Genomic DNA, 19,797 nt, shown 5'->3' with positions numbered 1-19,797 from the left:
CCAGTAGGTAAGTGTGATGGAGGGGGCTGTGATGAAAGGGTTGTGATGAGGGTCTGTGATGGAAGGGCTGTGATGAAGGGGGTTATGATGAGGGAGCTGTAATGGAGGGAACTGCGATAGAGGGAGCTGTGGAGGAGGCTGTGATGAGGGCATTGAGAGGGGCTGTGATGAATGGGGTGAGAGGGGCTGTGATGAGAGCACTGTGATGAGGGACTGTAGTGGAGGTGCTGTGATGAGAGGCTGTGATGGAGGTGCTGTTATGAGGGGGCTGAGAGGGGCTGTGATGAGGTGCTGTAAGGGGCTGTGCTGTGAGAGGCTGTGATAAGGGGTGCTGTGAGAGGCTGTGATAAGGGGTGCTGTGAGAGGCTGTGATGAGGGGGATGAGAGGGGCTGTGATGAGAGGCTGTGATGGAGGTGCTGTTATGAGGGGGCTGAGAGGGGCTGTGATGAGGTGCTGTAAGGGGCTGTGCTGTGAGAGGTTGTGATAAAGGGTGCTGCGAGAGGCTGTGATAAGGGGTGCTGTGAGAGGCTGTGATAAGGGGTGCTGTGAGAGGCTGTGATGAGAGGGGCTGTGATGAGAGGTGCTGTAAGGAGCTGTGATGAGGGGGACCAGGGGTGCTGTGATAAGGGGTGCTGTGAGTGGCTGTGGTGAGGGGTTTTGGGCTGTGATGAGGGTGCTGAGCTGTAAGGGGTTCCATGGGGGGATTGAGTGAGCTAAGATGAAGGTCAACTAAGGAGCACCAAAATCTATATCCACTTGCCAAAAAAAATTGGTTCGGGCCAGCCCTGGTGATGATGGTCAGGGGCGCCGAGAGGGGGGGGGGGGAGCAGGTACAGATTACCTGGGCCCGGGCTTCCTGAGGGGCCCGGTGGGGGCCCGGGTCTGGCGCCACTCCCCCTCCCTTACAGCAGCCACAGCAGTCTCCTATGCCTGTGGGGAGGAGCAATCACACTGATCGCATCCCCCTTGGCTTTGAGCAGGGCTGAGGGGGCCCAGAGCACCCCCCCAGCGCGCAGCGGCGCTTAGCTGCGCTGCACATCTTTTTTTTTCTTTTCAGGAAGGGTCGTGGCCACGCCTCCCACGATTAGGCCACGCCCCCTATTACCCGGCCCCGCCGCGGCTCTCAGCGGGCCTGATGATGGTTGTGGCTGTGAACTGGTCTCCCTGTTCCTAGAAACATCTGAGCTCTCCAATTCTTTTTAACTTAACCAACCTAATTTATAGAACCGGCTGTGTAATCTCCATTCTCTATGAACAATAACAGTGGGTGCTCTTTCATCAGCCACCCTATGCCTGTGTAAGAGGGCTGACAGCAGAAGCACTCACTGCACCTTAGTGGTGCTGACTACACTATCTCTCGTCACACTATAAGAACACTAATTAGAGTTCCTCATGGACTCCACTATTCCGAAATAGGAGAACTTGTATATGATATACTACCTTTATCCATATAAAAAGGGAATTTAACTCCTGATGTACTGATATATGTAATGATCTGCACTCACATCAATCAAATGGCTCAAATATGGAGGGGTGCTCCTCAGTGAGTACCAGATGTAGCAACCATCATAATACAAAAGTAAATCCATAGTTATGAAAGTGCTGTGTTATTAAAAGCAGTAAAATGTTGACTATACAGATGCTGCTGTTGTGCGCTGTGATTTTATCCATGCTTGGAGAGCTGCACCCTCTGTGTGAAGTACTGTATATATATTGAGAAAATTATCCTACTTATTAACCTATTATTGTTCATTTAAGTATTGCAATATGTCTGACAAGTATGCAGCTAAATATACATCTTTTGTGAAAATTAATATGTACAACTGGGTTTAAGTACAGGATCCCTAATAGGCAAACCCTGATTATTTGTGTTTATGTACTCTGCTTAAAAAGTTACTTTGTGATCATTTTGATTTTTTTTAGTCCAGGGCTTTTGAATTTATGTTTTGATTTTATGACCTTCATGAAGACTTTGATGTGTACTGTACATACTGTATTGTACCCCATTGCTGATAAATTAGGTCTCTTAAATATTTATTGAATGCCCGTCATGAATGATATTTATTAGTCAGAGACCACTGAACATTTTCACAATATTTTCACTGTATTCATCAGCATATATTTATTTTAAAACACAAAGGTGAGTGTCTATATTATCATTTCAACATGGTCACATTTCAATAATGACCACATATGTGCTCATCTAATATTTTAATTGTATATAATATATGTTAAGTATTATTTGTGAATAATAAATCATATGTAATCCCCACTATTTGAGTACAACACTAGATATACCAGACTTAACATCGTATAGACAAGGCATTAACCCGTTTTCTCATGCCTCTACTGAGGCCATTTTGAACATTTGCACTCATTTCAATTACAACAACAATATCACTATTTTTTTTTATTAAGTATCCATACCAATTATACCTTTTTTATTTATTTATTGTTTAGAAAAACTTTCTTTTTGGTCACTTTAACACGTTGAGTAAAATCTAGCCAAAATGGTCAAAAGAGTGATTTTTTTCATTTGAAATCTCAAAAAAGCAAACTAAAAGAAAATTAGATTTTTAGGGCAAAATGTATTTTATAAAATTTGTCAAAAGAAAATAGAACCAACACATATATTTTGAAGAAGAAAAAAAGAAATAACACAGAATGCAGATACACAGTCGAAATTATAAACTCTGTAAAACATATCACCAGTGAAGAACAAAGGAACCCACAAATATAATAAACAAACTATAAATAAATGTTAAAATAAAAAAAGGACATCAAGAGAATGGGGAAAAGAGAGGGTGGGGGGAAAGAGGGGAAGGATAAGGAATAGACAGAAAAGAAATAGGGCAGAAAGATAGAGAAGTCGCTCCAAAGATGAATGATGATGAAAATTAGATTTTTAAAAATAAATATATAAAAGAAATAAGCAAAAAGGAACTTGGCACTTATCAGGATAAAACCTTACCAGGGTTAATACTTTGGATTGCCACAGTGAACCAGCTCTACTGTATAATTTTACTCCTAATGTTCATATATCAAAATAACATAGAAGCATCTTATCATCAACTTTCACCCCCACAATAAGAAAATCCATACGTAGCCTTAAATAGCTATAACCACAAAGTTTGTTTAATGCAATGTATTATTTTCAAAACTATTAACCCTTATATAAGTCTTTAACCTGATAAGCAGCAAGTACGTGTTTGAATAACTTTCCTTTTTGCATGCTTATTAAAAGTGGGTTGGCACTGCTTACATTCACCTGTGTAAGCAGCTATCTATTAGGCAGGCTTGCCTACCCTCCCGATTTGGCCGGGAGCCTCCCGATTTTCGCGTGCCGCTCCCGGCTCCCCGGAAAGGCAGGCAAGCCTCCCGGAAGCTTCCGACCCTCCCGTCCTCCCCCCTGAAAAGATTAGAAACCCCAACAGCGGGGGAGCCGGTGACGCGATTCGCGCTGAATCGCGTCATCGCGGCCCCACCCCCTGCTTCACACTGCCGAAAATAACGGCATTGTGAAGAGGGGTGTAGCCACGATGAGGCGATAATGCGGCTCCGCCCCTGGCTCCACCCCCAATGCACCACCAACTGGCTGGTCCGCCCCTGGCTCCGCCCCCAATGACCGCCCCCGCCCCCCCACTGTTAGCCGACAATCAGCTCCCTCCCGGAAGGCTGGAGCTTATTGTCGGCAAGTATGCTATTAGGTGTGCCAGAACACTAGGAGTGTGCCAGCGTTGCCACCACACAGAGCGCAGTGCCCTGTGGGTGGCAGTGCCGCTCAACCAGACAGCCACCGTGCAGTTCTAATAGCCCCTCCCAGAGCATACATGAGGATGCTCTGGTCAGAGCTGTAATTACTGGGACTGCCGGCCTTGCCCCCTCTTCATGATGTCATGCTCTAGGGCAGGGGTCTTCAACCTTTGGCTTTCCAGCTGCTGTGGAACTACACATCCCAGCATTCCCTGCCACCTTTTTGATATAACACCATGCTACAACTGTGGCATGGCATCCTGGGATCTGTAGTTCCACAGCAGCTGGAGGGCCAAAGATTGAAGACCCATGCTCTAGGGGATATGTGGCACTGCTCAGGGAGCAGGAAAGCCTTGTTATGGCCCTAGAACACTATAAGCACTTTATTGTGATTCTTGCTTAAGCATTAATTCACCTTCAAGACTGAACCACGATTCTTCGTGTAGGTTTTCATAAAAAAATGTCTGCACTTGAAAATGATAATGGATATTTTTCAATATTTTTTCTTGCTAACTTTTAACATCTCTATTTAAAAAGTTAAGGGGAGATGTACTAAGCCTTGAAAAGTGATAAAGTGGAGAATGGTAAAGTACCAGCCAATCAGCTTCTAACTGTCATTTTTCGAACACAGCCTGTAAAGTGACAGGAACTGATTGGTTGGCACTTTATCACTCTTGATGAAAAAGGGGATGCGGGGAGAAATCCGACAAAAGTGCCAGGCACACAGCTACTTGCCGGCTTAGCGCTGCGCTAACAGCCGCGCACCCGGCACTTTTGTCGGAGAATGCCGGTTACCGCACCTTAACACCCAGGTTAAGTCGGGAGAACCGGCATTCTCTGACTTACCTGCTTCCCAACAAGGCACACAGCGCATTGAATTGAATAGCTGTGGGAGCTCCCTCCAGCGGCTATTCACCATCGCGCTGAATTGAATTCTCCCCATTGTAACTATTTCTTCTGTTACAAAGATGCTGCTCTCTGTGCTAGAATCAGTCTCCACTGCCATTCATTCTGCTGCTCTCAGCAGTGACTCATCTCTGTTATCCAAAGGTCAAATCAATTGACTTATTCAGCCCTCTGTGTACAGTAGGTACAAATAGTGTATATCTGCCTGCAGTATCCTTCTACAATAACCAGTAAACACTGTGTAATTCATTCATGTTTTTCAACAATCTGTGTTATAGAAACCAGCTACAGATCTGGCACACACTTTGGGGAGTATTTACTAAAGTGAGAGTTTTTAGAAATGGAGATGTTGCCTATAGCAACCGATCAGATTCTACTTAAAATGAAACTAGCACCTTCTAGAAGATAATAGCTAAAATCTGATTGGTTGTGATAACGCTGATCTTAATAGACCCTTTATCCTCCACAGCTCACATACAGCGGTCAGCCACCAGTTAACACAATGCATTTTACGGCCAGAGAATGATGGGAAACAACAAGACTTGTGTGTTTCCAAAACCACTCTGCCTTTATTTTGGACAGACAGATTATTTTAAAGCACTCAAATTAACATAGAGACAAAGAAATCTAATCTGCACATGCTCAATAATTTTGCCTATCTGATCTAATTATAGTATCTATTAATATTTTTCAAGCATTAGATACATCGTCAGTAGATGGCAGTATTGCTTAACTTATCAATAAACGAATATAAGTATCTATAGATATAAATTTAAATAACATCTCCTTGACAGATTTATTAGCTAAGTCTAGTCTTGGAGAATATAAATCCTTGATAATAAACAATGTCTGACATTTTATACCACTGTTCTGAATACAAGTATAGAATCTCTTATCTTTCCTGTCATATAAATCAGAATTGAATACAAAGGATGAATACACTCTACTATAGTCTTAATTGGCTAACATAAGTTATTCTATATGAATACATAGATAAGGAGTGAGGCCCTTCTCAGGCACAATGTCTCACACAGAATGTCATTCCTTCTTAGCATTTGAACACAAAATGGAGTCATGCTATAACATGATTCTTCACTTTATCAATTCCCTTCTCTTTGTTCAGATCGACACCGTCATTTGTTCAATTCCATATCCTGTATAAACTGCCTGTCTTTAACATTGATTGGCCCCCCGTAGTGACCCATATTTCATGGCCTAGGAACCCTAATGGGCCTAGGCAATGGGATAAAGAATCCATTAGTGTTACCACCACAGTAGCCAATACTATCTACATCATGTCTATTGATATATATCAAAAAGAAAAACTATGTATATCTATGATTACACACACACATTGTTAATCTCTAATAGAACCACACATGAGTATAAAATAAGGTACTAACCATAAGAAGCAAAATACAGCATATCTTAAGAGTCCATGTTAAAAGTTGAACACTGGTTGGTCACAATCAAGACATGTAGTAGTTCCTCTGGTTGTGTTGTATGGCACTTTTCAAAATTATAAGTCTTTGTTTTGTACTGTCCAGGGCCAATCCAACTGTTGCAGGTTCTTTATAAAACTTTTTATCTTAAAAAGAACATTTCAGTGTAAGTATTTTCTTAATCATTCAAATTAAAACTTAATTAAATGGCTAGTAGCAATATCTGTCCTTTCCCAATTAACTGTAATATTCCCATAAACCAGCCACCTATGCCCTTAAAAAAGTTTCCTGGTTTCAGCCATGAGAACCACCTAGAGAACCATTCATCTTCATGATGATCTTTGGCAAATTGATTGTTTAACTTGGGATAAGTGGTCTTCAATGGCCTCATCCACTTCATATGTATCATTAATATAATTACATCAGGCTGCTTTTACAATCATACAATTGAGTAATGTAATCTAACAATTTAGCCAAATCTGTAACAAGTGATAATTCAGTCATATTAAGAGGGACTCCTACCCAATTCATGGATGTTGCTGCTATTGGTGAATGTGTGCAAATCCATCAGTTCTTTAGTCCTAGACTTTTGGCTGCTTTGTAATGTGACTGTACAAAATAATTTGCCCAAGGTTCAGTAAGGTCCCTCTTAGCTCTACTGTTAGTATTTATCTCACATGTACAATTTTGACATCCATCTTATCTCATAGGATAAATTATCAGTGACCAAGTAAAAGTCACAATAACCACCATTAGTATAGCAGAACACATTATGCATCCCCAAAGGCCTTTGACAGACTTTGTGCCTATGAGGTTATATTTGTACATAGTATTAAATGATTACAGGATAATACTTCCTTTGTAACTTTCTTGCAATGGGAAGTGTGAATCCACATATCCTTGCCAGCCAGTTTTACTGAGGTCACTGTAGTCAACATGACTTGGTAAGGACTTTCGAAACGTGGGTCCAATCTTTTCCTCAGTGTTTCCTTATGACCACCCAGTCTCCAGATTCCATGTTTTTCCTAAGAAATTGGGATCTGGAATAGAGGCATACACCTGGTGGTATATTTTGGTTAGTTCTTGTTGCAAGTGAATGACATACTGTGTCAAAGCAATTACTGAGAAAAATAACATTCTGTTCTAACTAGAATATAACTGTGTCTGACTGAAAATCCCTAGGTCTGATAGTATACATCCTAGTATCTTCCCTATGAAATGTATACCTCTGTCATTTTAAATTTACTTCTGGTATCCCAAATCTGCATACAACTTCTTGTAACAGTTTTTATTACAATTGTCTTAGCATTTGCTGCCCTACAAGGCCATGGTCAATTTGAAAACAGGTTCGTACACGCCAGAACATACGCATACCCAGAACACTCAAGTAACTGGATGAAATCAATCTACAGTATAATCTTTGAAAGGGATAACATGTCTGTGGGGTACCTTCTTGCTGGTACCTTGATCACCTTTCCTGGTTTGTGCAAATCACTGTTTACACACCCTGCAACATAGGCCTGCGTGGCCTGACTGAAGCCTGGGGCTATCAGTGCTTCTTCACTTTTCTCACCATAGCATATCTAGACTCATGAGTGTTTCCATGAAGTATTTGGGCTAAGACTGGGTACAGTGCACGTGGCAGACAGAGATGGTGCTCAACCATCCATCCATCACCCGGAAGTTGTGCACCTAGTCTTTTCCAAGTTTCTACTTTGGTCCGTGGAGCCTGAGCCTGGAACTTTTTAAGAAGATCCAGGTCCAATGCCTGTGGTATTATGGCCACCAGTATTAAATTACCAGGTAGGGGTTTTACTGAGGCCTAATTGGCGGCTTGGTAATAAGGCATTCCCTTTTACCTCTGGAGTAATTTCTCTGGTGTGTGCTTCAACCTTATTTAAAACTACATTTTTAGGCAATTGAAAAGCAGCACACAAAAATCCAATGCAATCTGCATAATCTGTGTGGAACTCACCCTTTACATAATTATATGACCTTTCAAAAAAGGTTGCATTAATACAAAACAATCATGGTCATGAGAGAAAAAAATTAAAAAGTACGGTTGTTTTATTTTCCTATATCATAGCTATCTCCTGCACTATCATCTGCATCATTATTTTTCCCCTCTTTTTGGACACAGCTGTAATAGAATAGCTGTGTTCAACCTATACATCCTTTGATAGTGATATTAAATTAATGTTACTCCATACGTGGTGAATCTGTCAGCTAAGTGGTGTCTATATTGTTTTTGTTGTCCGTGTTTATAACATAGACACACTAAGGAGTAAATTTAGAACATTAAATACTGTTAAAAATTCTTATCTCTTTTGGCTCTACTAACTCTAACCCTTAATCTTTATATCTGCAAAGTATTAAGTCATAGTAGACCTGTAACCCTTAGTTACCCTTAGTAACCCTTCTCGTTCTATATGTACAGGAAAAATTTTTTCTTCTGATATCACTGCAGCAAGTAACATCTCAGTGTACATCTTTCAGCTACCTCAAAAAAACATTAACTGATAAGGTATTATCAGGGAGTACATTGGAATCTGAATTTCATTCCTATTTCACAAACCTATGTCAGCTAATTACTAGTCAGTTTGTAAAACTGTACAGCACTATATGTGATGATCCATTGTTTTTCATCAGTGTCAGTGTGCTTCTCTCACTGTTCCCTCTTTTGGATAACTGAAAATCACCACTTCCACTTTGTTTTCTTTTCATATGTTCCATTAAATCTACAATTATAGCTTGTGTCCCACACCATGTAAATGTAATTTTCACACAGGCATCGTCTCCTGTCTCACGTGGTCTATGATTGCAATCCTGCCTACTTACCTTTGGCAACTCCGATGTCTCATTGAGCCATGAGTTAGGCATCAATTCCACCCCTTCTCTTGACTCCACCGCTTCTAATGGGTACCAAATACGTCCTGATTTTCATTCAGTCAACCACTTATTGCAAGCTGGACAATCCTTGGTAAATCTAATTCAGACATACCATCATTCATCTCAGGAGTAACAAAAACCAATGGCATTTTGTCAGAAACACCACTTGCATTCAGGTTTTACTCTAATTTCTGGATATATTCTCTGCATTCACGGGTTTCAACGTTTTCCTTTTTTTTTTTTTTAAATCAGACATTTTCATCACACAATCACACACATATTCTGTAATGTGATTATATTGCTTAATCTCAGTGTCAAATTCTATCTGTGTAACTTCACACACTTCTCTGTATTTCAAGCTCACTAATTTCTTTACTGACTGCCATGTGTGAATCACCACTTGACATTTCAACTTTTTACTTGTGAGAGCTCAATACCCCTCCCTTCAGAATTTCTTAAGGTTAGACTGTCAGAATTCTCAGAAACACACAATAGCAACATGTCATCATCTGATTCAAAATCAATTGCCTTTAAAAAAAATCATCACAACTTTGTATAGACATTCCCAAACATGTTGGATTAAACTGAGGTTTCATTACACAGACAAATGCATATTCTTACAGCTAGTTGCCACTGTAACACTAGGCATTTCAGACATTCCATTATTATCAGCAAACACAAATTAGCTTAATAGAAATTCTCTATATATTTTTACTAGAATAAAAAAAAAATTATTGTAGCCATCCATAATGCATTTATCCACTCTAAAAACTAAAAACAAAAAAAGTACAAGATGCATTCCAAACGCCGAAACAAATTAATGCAATACTACTAAAAAAATAATATAAAACTGTAAATAGATGTATGCATATGGTTTAGTAGTGGCAATACTTATGAAAATACATTTTGAAAAGAAAACACTAGTTTATATGAAACCAAACATTCCCCTATTATAAGAACTATGGCAATACATTTTCATAAAAACACAAGTTTACCAGTGCACAAATTTGCTGTTATATCTGCATCTCCAAGTATATTTTAACTAGTTGGAACCCACTAAGTCTGTCTAACTATTTTTTTATAATTATCTTAGAACAGTCACTGCTTTTACAAAAGGGACAAACCTCAGATCAGGGTAAACCACAACTCTGACATATGGTATCTCCTGACACATTACAAAATATGCAATTTAGACATCTCCAATCATTAATAGAATTTCTAAGTCTCTGTGATCTACAATCATTCTATTGACCAAGGGGCTTTGCACACTGTACAGAGAGTATCATCTGGTGAATTACAGAGACTGCAATTTTTGCAAGCCCAGTGTTGGTATTAGGAGTTCCTACTTTTCTTTTTGAAGGTAGTCTTAGTATTGCTAGTGACATTAAAATCCTATACTTGATCTTTGTACTTCCATTTTTTCTAACTTTCTCATACTCTAGCAATTCCTTGTATCAATCTACAAATCAAGCCTCTGGGTCAGTCCTTTGCACATCACATACCCGTGATGCTTTATAAATTATTCAGCTTAACCGAGTCAAGGGTGCCCTCTTTAGAGATACCCGCTCACTGAAATAATTTATATCATTCAGCTTACCGAGTCAAGGGTGCTCTTATTATAGATACCCGCTCACTGAAATGATATCCGCATTCCCTTCAAAGAATTCCTCACCGTGGACACACTTTATTATGTCCATGGCTGTCCTGAGAATCTCCGGCTGGGGGGCCCGGTGAAAGGGCTCCCCTGGCTGTGGCATCAGCCCCCCCTAGAAAAAGTCCAGTGCTGGTTCTGGAACATACAGGGGAACCCTACTAATTTTTTTCCCCTGTATTTCCAGAACCAGGACCGGATCAGAGCCCAGAGCTGGTTGCCCACTTGTGTCGCTTAGCAGAGTCATCCAGCTACCTCGGTGCAACCTTTTGGCCTAAAAACAATAGTGTGAGGTGTTCAGAATAGAGTGGAAATTAATGTTATTGGGGTTATTAATAGCGTAGGAACAAAAAAAAGGCCCATTTTATGTGATTTTAGCGTTTTTTTTTATTTTTTAAGAAAATATACAGATCTAAAACACAAAACCCAGAACCCAAAACACGGAAGGGTGGTTTTGGCAAAACCAATCCAGATCCAAAACACGAAGAAAGATCCAGATCCAAAACCAAAACACAAAACACGAAAAGTGGTTGGTGCACACCCCTAGTTTATACAGTGTAAAAAATATATGGAGCATTTAAAGGGTGCAAACATATATTTGTTGCTGAAATCACTTGCAAGGGATGTAAATAATACACATTAAAATTTTGCATTCTATCCCCATCCTACTGCAAATGTACCGTGATATATGTATGTTTTTTTTCAAGCTTTTGTTTCTCGTCACTCATAGTATCAATCCTGAGTGAAAAGGATCTCTATTTTCAATTGAAACCAAATGATTATTCATTAACTCACTTGTCACAAAAAGATATTATTACATAAATAGGGATGCAGTCGGGATGCCGATGGTCTAAATGCCAACCGTCGGCATCCCGACTGTCTAATCCCGGCAAGTGTCTAATGACCGGCATCGAAATCCTGATGCCTGTCATTAGACCTATGCCAGGTGCCCGACACCCGGCTTACCGATCGAAGGTAAGCCGAGCGCAGGGTGTGGACAGCCGCAGGGGGGGGAGGGGTTAGGTTAGGGGCTTCTGGGGGGGACTTAGGGTTAGGCACCCACCCGGGAGACCATCGCGACAATCATCCTGGCCGCTGGGAATAGCTGTGGGTGGTCACCCACAGCAATGCGAGCAGCCAGAAGGCCGCAAAAAAAAAAAAAACGCCCAGATTCTGAGCGAGCGCTCTTTCAGAGCGTCCATCTCTGAATCAGGGCCTTAGATTGCAAACTCCACTGGGGCAGGGACTGATGTGAATTACCAAATATTCTCTGTAAATATGTGTGCACAATGTAAATAACTGGTAGTAAATAATAATGATAATATCCCATGGATAAATTGACTTTTGTGAACCGTTATATATTTTAGCAAGATGTAAAAAAAAACCTGGGATATAAGGGTTTTTAATATCAAGAAAGTTGTATACCTGTTAGGTAAATATTCCAGAATACTACCCTGCATTTAAAAAAAATCCAGTTTGTGATTATTAATCTCAGGTGGGTTCCCTAAGAAGTCTGGGGTACTGTTTGTAGTACTGTCTGATAATAAACTAAAGGCCTTGTTTACTTCATTCATTATTTATAACCTCCTACATTATTGGCTGGTTTAGCCTTGTCATTGTAATTTGTTTTAAGCTCATTCAGTATTTGTTATTCATATTGTTATAAATTGTACTTCACCTTTTGTCCAGTGAATTATGAGAGGAACTCGTGAGACTTTTACATAACATTATGTTTAATAGAGAGAGGGAAGAAAACATATCATCTTCTTTATCTTGTATTGAAGCTTGTTTTTCTTTTCTACCACTTCATTTAATAGATTTAGACGTATTATTTCTTAGTATCAGGGATTCTCTATCTTTGCTTGCGTAGTGTACCGGCTCAAATAAAAATTCTCAATAGCTGTCTTTTGCTTTGTTACTTGATGCTTCAAGGTCAGAAATGTTGTGCGTTACAGTAGTCTTACTTATCTCTGTTTAGATTGTAGATGCCGAGTTTTGCTGAAAAGATGTCTGGGAAAAGGTGCTATAACCTGCTGTCTAACATTGGGTACACACTATACGATGTGTGTACCCAGCGACGGAATGACGCAATGTACAGATATATCATGCGCACCATACACACTAGGTAATCCGGTGTACAACGGTGCAATATATATCGTTCCATGCTGCATATAACAGCATGGCGTTGTTCATTGCATTGTACCATCTTCCCATCTTCTGTGCAGCACAGCAGATGGAACTATGGTTGAACGACCGCCATGTACGTGCAATCAGACATGCAAACTATACATTCCACACAATATATTGTTCTGATTCTTGTCGGAACAATATATCGCACAATATATTTTATAGTGTGGACCCACTTTAAGAATCAAACACAAAGTTTATTTTGCTACCCAGTTTAAATTTCTCCTCTGTTATTTGAAATACGAAGTTATTCAATAAAGTTTTTTTGCCTGCCATGTTTGGTTTATGAATGAATTTATGTATACAGTATGAATGAATTGACATACATATCACTATTCTCTTCTAAATATGGTTTAGCTACATGACATTTTGGTTACTGCAATGCCATACGTAGCTTGGGCTTTCACTGCATGCGAGAGGTTAGCAATTCCTGAGTAAGGTCTGACCTTGTGCAAGTGTACATGTTACTGATGGCTTTGTAGACTTGCACATTATTATGGATGTGTGTAAGGTGAAATGGGCGTCCTTATGTTAGGCTGCGACGGCATAGCGATTGCAAACATTAGCATATTTTCGCAGTGAGACTGCGTGAGTAATCGCAGAAGCGATCGCAATAGCAATCCGTAATGAATCAGGCCCAAAGTCATCTAGGTCTCTCTAAGATTTGCAAGATGAGGGGGTTTTGTTGTAGCCCTCTGGCAGTCTGGTCTTGGGCCCTCATTCAGAGCCGGACGCTCTGAGCAGAGCGCTCGCTCTGAATGAGGGCCGTCCTCCATAAAAATGGAGCGTCCTCCTGGATGCTCGTATAGCTGTGGGTCACCAGTGCGACCAGAAGCCTATGGTCGGGGTTTTCGACCACAAGCCCTGGAGTGATTTTGGCTCTATCAGAGCCAAAATCACTCCCACTGACATCACTAGTGATGTCAGTGGGGCCGGCTTCTGACGGTAGGCGTTCCCTTGGGAACGCCTCCGTTTGGCAGGCACGCCCACCAAAGGGGGCGTGCTGTCAATCAACATCGACAGCACGCCCCCTTTGATCACACACAACGAGCGAAGAAAAGTCCTTCGCTCGTCGCGTCTGGCGCATGCGCACGACGGTGCTCCCTCCGTCATGCGCATGCGCAGTGCACACCATCGACCCACTTGCGAGCGGACAGCTGCTTGCGAGTGGGTCTGAATGAGGCCCTTGATACACTGATACCTCTGATAGGTAAATGCAAATAGAAAATGGCTGTTAGGAAGAATATGTAAAACAAAAGACATGTAGCACAGGTCAAAAACCATGACTTTGGTGGTAACAGGTCCTAATAGTTGTTGGCTATGGAAATGCAACTAAAACAACTTTGTAACAGCAATTAGGTCTTGAACAGAGATTAACTGTATGTATTTAAATTGTTGGTTTCTGTATAGGAAGTGTATTAAATGGTGCTATTGTGGGAGTTGTTATATAAGGTCCGACATCATAGGCATTATCCGTTACTCATTTCTGTATTCCAGAATACAAAGACAAAATGTTAAGCTAATGAAATGGTCGGTATCAAATGTCCACTAGACAGAAAGTAGTGCAGCCCACCTTGCCCAGTAGGGGCCTGATACGGAGTTTAATGTACATCTGTCGATGTAGTCTATCTTGCTAGTTTAACACTATGCATGTTACAGAACTAAAGTGTATGCATGTATGGGCGGTGCAGAGTCATATAAACTTCAGCCTGGAGAAGCGTAACTGGGCTGTAATGGGGTCTTCTTATGTAGGCAAAGTACACAGAGGGCATGTTAACAAAACTGCAGGCTATGAAGCAATGGAGGGAAGCATAAATGTGCAAATCAAATAAAAGACTAGAACAGTGTAAGTTCACCCTGATGATGATGATGATGATTAGTATCAAACCATCCATGCAGAGTGCAACACAAAGATGCATCCAACTCTGCATATGGGCAAAGATACAGTATGCATTTACTTCTATGCACACAATGGGCCTGGTTTGGGGTGGTGCACATATGCAGTTGTAGACGGATCCTGCGGGTTTCAGCATACTTCATGCACCAAAGAAAGAAATTGGTGACTGCACATGTGCTGGACCAGGCTTAAGCTCACTGATGGAGATCTAATCACACTTTCACAGAATTGGGCATTTCTGGGTGATTACTGGGCAATTGCACTGAACTACCCCATCCTGCTAGAGTGTCGTGGGTGTGCAAGTCAACTTCCATGCATGATCATACTGCGTGGATGGAGACTGCACTTCTGTTTATGATGGATCTATGGCAGGGGTGGGCAATAAGCAGCCCTCCCAGGTGTTGTTGAACTACAAATCCCAGCATGCCTTGCAACAGTTTTAGCATGGCCAAATAGAAAAACTGTTACAGGGCATGCTGGGATGTGTAGTTCTACAACAGCAGGGGGGCCGTTTATTGCCCTCCCCTAATCTATGGGGTGGGTGCCTGTCCAGATACTAATGATGACAGCTACAAACGTAAACACAATGGGCAGGATAGGCTTGCACATGCAGTCGTATGGATTTTTGGCATAGTCACCCAGATTCTCGCATTAGCATAGGAGGGTAAGTAGGATTCCATGGCCAAATGAAAAAGTGGCCAACTCAGAATCCGGCCCAATGCTGGTGCATCTAAGGAATATTAGCATTCAACTCAGCATTAGACCCAAATCTCTTTGAAGGTTAATAGAAGTAGGTTTAATAAATGAAAAAAAACAGCATAGTAAACATCATGGTCCAGTGGTAACAGATAAAGGTTGAGAGCCAGGATGGATCATAGGTTGATAAGAAACACATGCAGAACAGAAGATAATTAAAATAAAAATCAATACAAATTAAAAGCTTCAGTGTCTATGGAATATTCAACCTCTGTGTCCAGTATGTTGTTGTACAAAACAGACCCAATTGGTGTAATGAGACCAAAGGTAAGATACAGTAGTTGTCTCAATTGATTTAGGTAGGAAGTAGTAACTGAGGTTGATCATTTTGGGGCACAGTTTAAAGCACATCTATGAAACATTGCCACACAGTAGTGGCAGAAATGAAAGGTAGTGCAAGATGAAATTGTCCTTGGTCCCTCCCACCCACCCAGAATGGTACGGCCAGCAGAGTCGCAGTACTTCTATATACAGTGGGCTGAGGCCCAAGGAGTCACAGTGCTTGTATACACAGACGGCTACAGCTATCAGGGTCACAGTGCTTGTTTACAAAGTGGGCTACGGCCCAAGGAGTCACAGTACTTGTATACACATTGGGGTACGGCCAACAGAGTCACAGTGCTTGTTTACAAAGTGGGCTACGGCCCAAGGAGTCACAGTACTTGAATACACATTGGGGTATGGCCAACAGAGTCACAGTGCTTGTATACACAGTGGGGTACTGCCCTAGGAGTCACAGTGCTTGTATACACAGTGGGGTACGGCCCAAGGAGTCACAGTGCTTGTATACACAGTGGGGTATGGCCAACATGCCCTCTGGCAGTCTGGTCTTGGTACACTGATACCTCTGATAGGTAAATGCAAATAGAAAATGGCTGTTAGGAAGAATATGTAAAACAAAAGACATGTAGCACAGGTCAAAAACCATGACTTTGGTGGTAACAGGTCCTAATAGTTGTTGGCTATGTAAATGCAACTAAAACAGCTTTGTAACAGCAATTAGGTCTTGAACAGAGATTAACTGTATGTATTTAAATTGTTGGTTTCTGTATAGGAAGTGTATTAAAGGGTGCTATTGTGGGAGTTGTTATATAAGGTCCGACATCATAGGCATTATCCGTTACTCATTTCTGTATTCCAGAATACAAAGACAAAATGTTAAGCTAATGAAATGGTCGGTATCAAATGTCCACTAGACAGAAAGTAGTGCAGCCCACCTTGCCCAGTAGGGGCCTGATACGGAGTTTAATGTACATCTGTCGGTGTAGTCTATCTTGCTAGTTTAACACTAAAGTGTATGCATGTATGGGCGGTGCAGAGTCATATAAACTTCAGCCTGGAGAAGCGTAATTGGGCTGTAATGGGGTCTTCTTATGTAGGCAAAGTACACAGAGGGCATGTTAACAAAACTGCAGTCTATGAAGCAATGGAGGGAAGCATAAATGTGCAAATCAAATAAAAGACTAGAACAGTGTAAGTTCACCCTGATGATGATGATGATGATGATGATTAGTATCAAACCATCCATGCAATGTGCAACACAAAGATGCAGCCAACTCTGCATATGGGAAAAGATACAGTATGCATTTACTTCTATGCACACAATGGGCCTGGTTTGGGGTGGTGCACATATGCAGTTGTAGACGGATCTAGCGGGTTTCAGCATACTTCATGCACCAAAGAAAGAAATTGGTGACTGCACATGTGCTGGACCAGGCATAAGTATACAGAGTGGGGTACGGCCCAAGGAGTCACAGTGCTTGTATACACAGTGGGGTATGGCCAACAGAGTCACAGTACTTGTATACAGTACACAGTGGGGTACAGCATAAAAAGTTGGTTTTTTTTTACTTTTCTTGTTTTAACAGTACTTGTGTGCTATGAACATGCAGTTGGCTACGGCCCAAGGAGTCACAGTGCTTGTATATGCAGTGGGGTAAGGCCAGCAGAGTCACAGTACTTGTATACACAGTGGGGTACTCTGGACACAGCAGTTATTATATTAATATATATAGCAGAGTCAGCACAGCATACAGCAGAGGGCTCCCTATACACACTGGCTACAGCACAGCCCCTTGTGAGACTCTGGACACAGCACAGTTGTTAAATTAATATATTAAATATAATAATATATAGCAGTCAGCGCAGCAAACAGTAGCATGCCCCCTATACACGCTGGCTACAGCACAGCCTCTTGTGAGACTCTGGACACAGCGGCACAGTTGTAAATTAATATATATTATTAAATAATAATATATGCAGAGTCAGTGCAGCAAACAGCAGCGTGCCCCCTATACAGACAATGGCTACAAAACAGACACTTTGTGAGACTCTGGACACAGCAGCACAGTTGTTAAATGTTATACGCAGAGTCAGTGCAGCAAACAGTAGTGTGCACAGCCCGCCTGAAGTTTAACACAGCCCTGAACACAGCAGAGTACACGCAGCGTACAGTGAAAAGGTGTCGAGCCGCAGCGCCTTATATAGAGTCCAAGTCCCGCGAGAGTCCTACTCCAGGAAGTTGACGTTTTGCCGCGGCTCGGGTAAGCTCAGATTCCTGCTGTTCGGATTCCTTGGAATCCGAACCGCTCATTTCTAGTTGCATCTATTTTTAGGTTACAATTTTCCTACTCAACCCTGCATTTCTTCTTTTCTATCTCACAGTATAAAATACAGTATGTGACCGCTTTCATAAATATCTCCCTTAATGTCTCTCATTATGTAGGTATGACATGTCAGGCCAAGACTTCCTACACGGAGGATGAAATACTGTGGGGTCACCGGTTTGAGCCCTGCATGACTCTGGAGAAAGGAGCATTCCGTGTTGACTACACCCACTTTGATAAGACCTTCGATGTGCAGACACCCTGGGGAAGTGCAAAGGAGATGCATGAACTAAAAGAGAATGAACAGAATGATACGTCCACCCTCAGCCTCTACTGGGACAATATGTTTCAGACTTCTATCCCTGGGCACACAGGAACTGGATTTAGTTCTCAGGAGAACCAGGACAACATGGAATTTCCCACCATTCCTGAAAGAGAGTCTGAGAGCAATGATCTTGATGTTTGATAGAATATTCCCTGGTTGCCAATATTTAATGATTGACTGCAGGGAGACTTTGCTAAACAATTAAACATGTTTCCATAATGAGAAGATCCCAAATACTTCAAACGAAATCTAAACACTTTTCACTCCAATATAAAGTTATGAATAGTTCCTGTAATCACATTCAAGGGTCTGTAACTGCCATATGATCACTGCTGACCCTAACGTTTCTCAAGCATGCCTTCTCAAATCACTTCTGCCATTTTGTCTCCTACATGCAGTCTATTGTATAAGTCTCTCTTACAATAAACTGTATTTTTCAGTTGCATATTATATATTTTACAAGTGAAGGACACTGTTGGCAATGGTGACATATAGTAGTCTAGCATCCCTGCTATTTGTCATACAAGGACATTGTGTCCTGTTCTCTGACGATCCTGTTTATCTGTCATGTAACAGGAAAATAAGGACATTTTTGCCAAGTGGTGCAACATGTTGCTCTTTTTAATGTTCCACAATGACATTCTGCTGTATATTATATTTTTATTATTATTATTTTTGGTGGGCATCTCCTATTTGCTGTACACATGTTTGTGGGCGGGACCCTAGTCATAATGAGAACACATTAAGCAATAATTGAAGTCCAAGGATGAGATGCCAATGCCCACTAGCTATGGTGAAACTTGAAGCCACCGTTTCATTGTATTCTCTTTGTATATACTGTAGTACGGCACTTTCTATGCAGTTATATTGTGTGATTACATTTATAACAGATGCATTCATGTGATGGCTCTTAAGCCATACAAGAGGGCATAACAACACTGCAGACAGGTTGGGATTTATGTGCAATGCTGGGGAGCACAATTTGGACAGCTGTACACTGTTTAAAAGACTACCAATAAAACAAATGTTTATCCAATTACAAATTATAATTTGTCCTTCATTTTGCAATGTCTAAGAAAACTTTACAAAAATAAGTGATGAGATAAACTGGGCCTATGGCAAAAGACAAAATAGTGTTAGGATATGGGCAATATATAGAAAAATTATGGCAGCCATAATGTATGGGTGGAAAACTGGAAAAAGAAACAGACCCAGAAAAGTGTATAATATAACTCCTCTATCCCTTTGGTGTCTTTGAGAATCTTTCCAAGCTGCCCTACAAAGCATAAACAGACAACATCGGTGGGAATGGGTTAGGTACGGTATCCCATGGGTGACCACCCGACAGTCACAATACTGGCAGTGGAATCCCGACGGTCAAAAT

General features: G+C 41.2%; 1 protein-coding gene across 1 annotated transcript in view; it reads left to right on the top strand.

Annotated features, from left to right (window-relative positions):
* The window catches only part of LOC148509511 (G protein-activated inward rectifier potassium channel 4-like), a 93,523-nt gene extending 74,113 nt beyond the window's left edge, over positions 1-19,410 (top strand). The window contains exon 4 of the mRNA XM_088443018.1: positions 18,208-19,410. Coding sequence (XP_088299144.1) covers positions 18,208-18,554 — 347 coding nt within the window. The 3' untranslated portion in view covers positions 18,555-19,410. The remainder of the gene's footprint in view (positions 1-18,207) is intronic.
* Positions 19,411-19,797: the final 387 nt, after the last annotated feature.

The sequence above is a fragment of the Taudactylus pleione genome, unplaced genomic scaffold (assembly GCF_031769625.1).
Source record: "Taudactylus pleione unplaced genomic scaffold, aTauple2 ptg000322l, whole genome shotgun sequence".
In the NCBI taxonomy this organism is placed as follows: domain Eukaryota; kingdom Metazoa; phylum Chordata; class Amphibia; order Anura; family Myobatrachidae; genus Taudactylus; species Taudactylus pleione.
The sequence above is the reverse complement of the archived record's forward strand: the minus strand, read 5'-3'. Positions and strand labels throughout refer to the sequence as shown.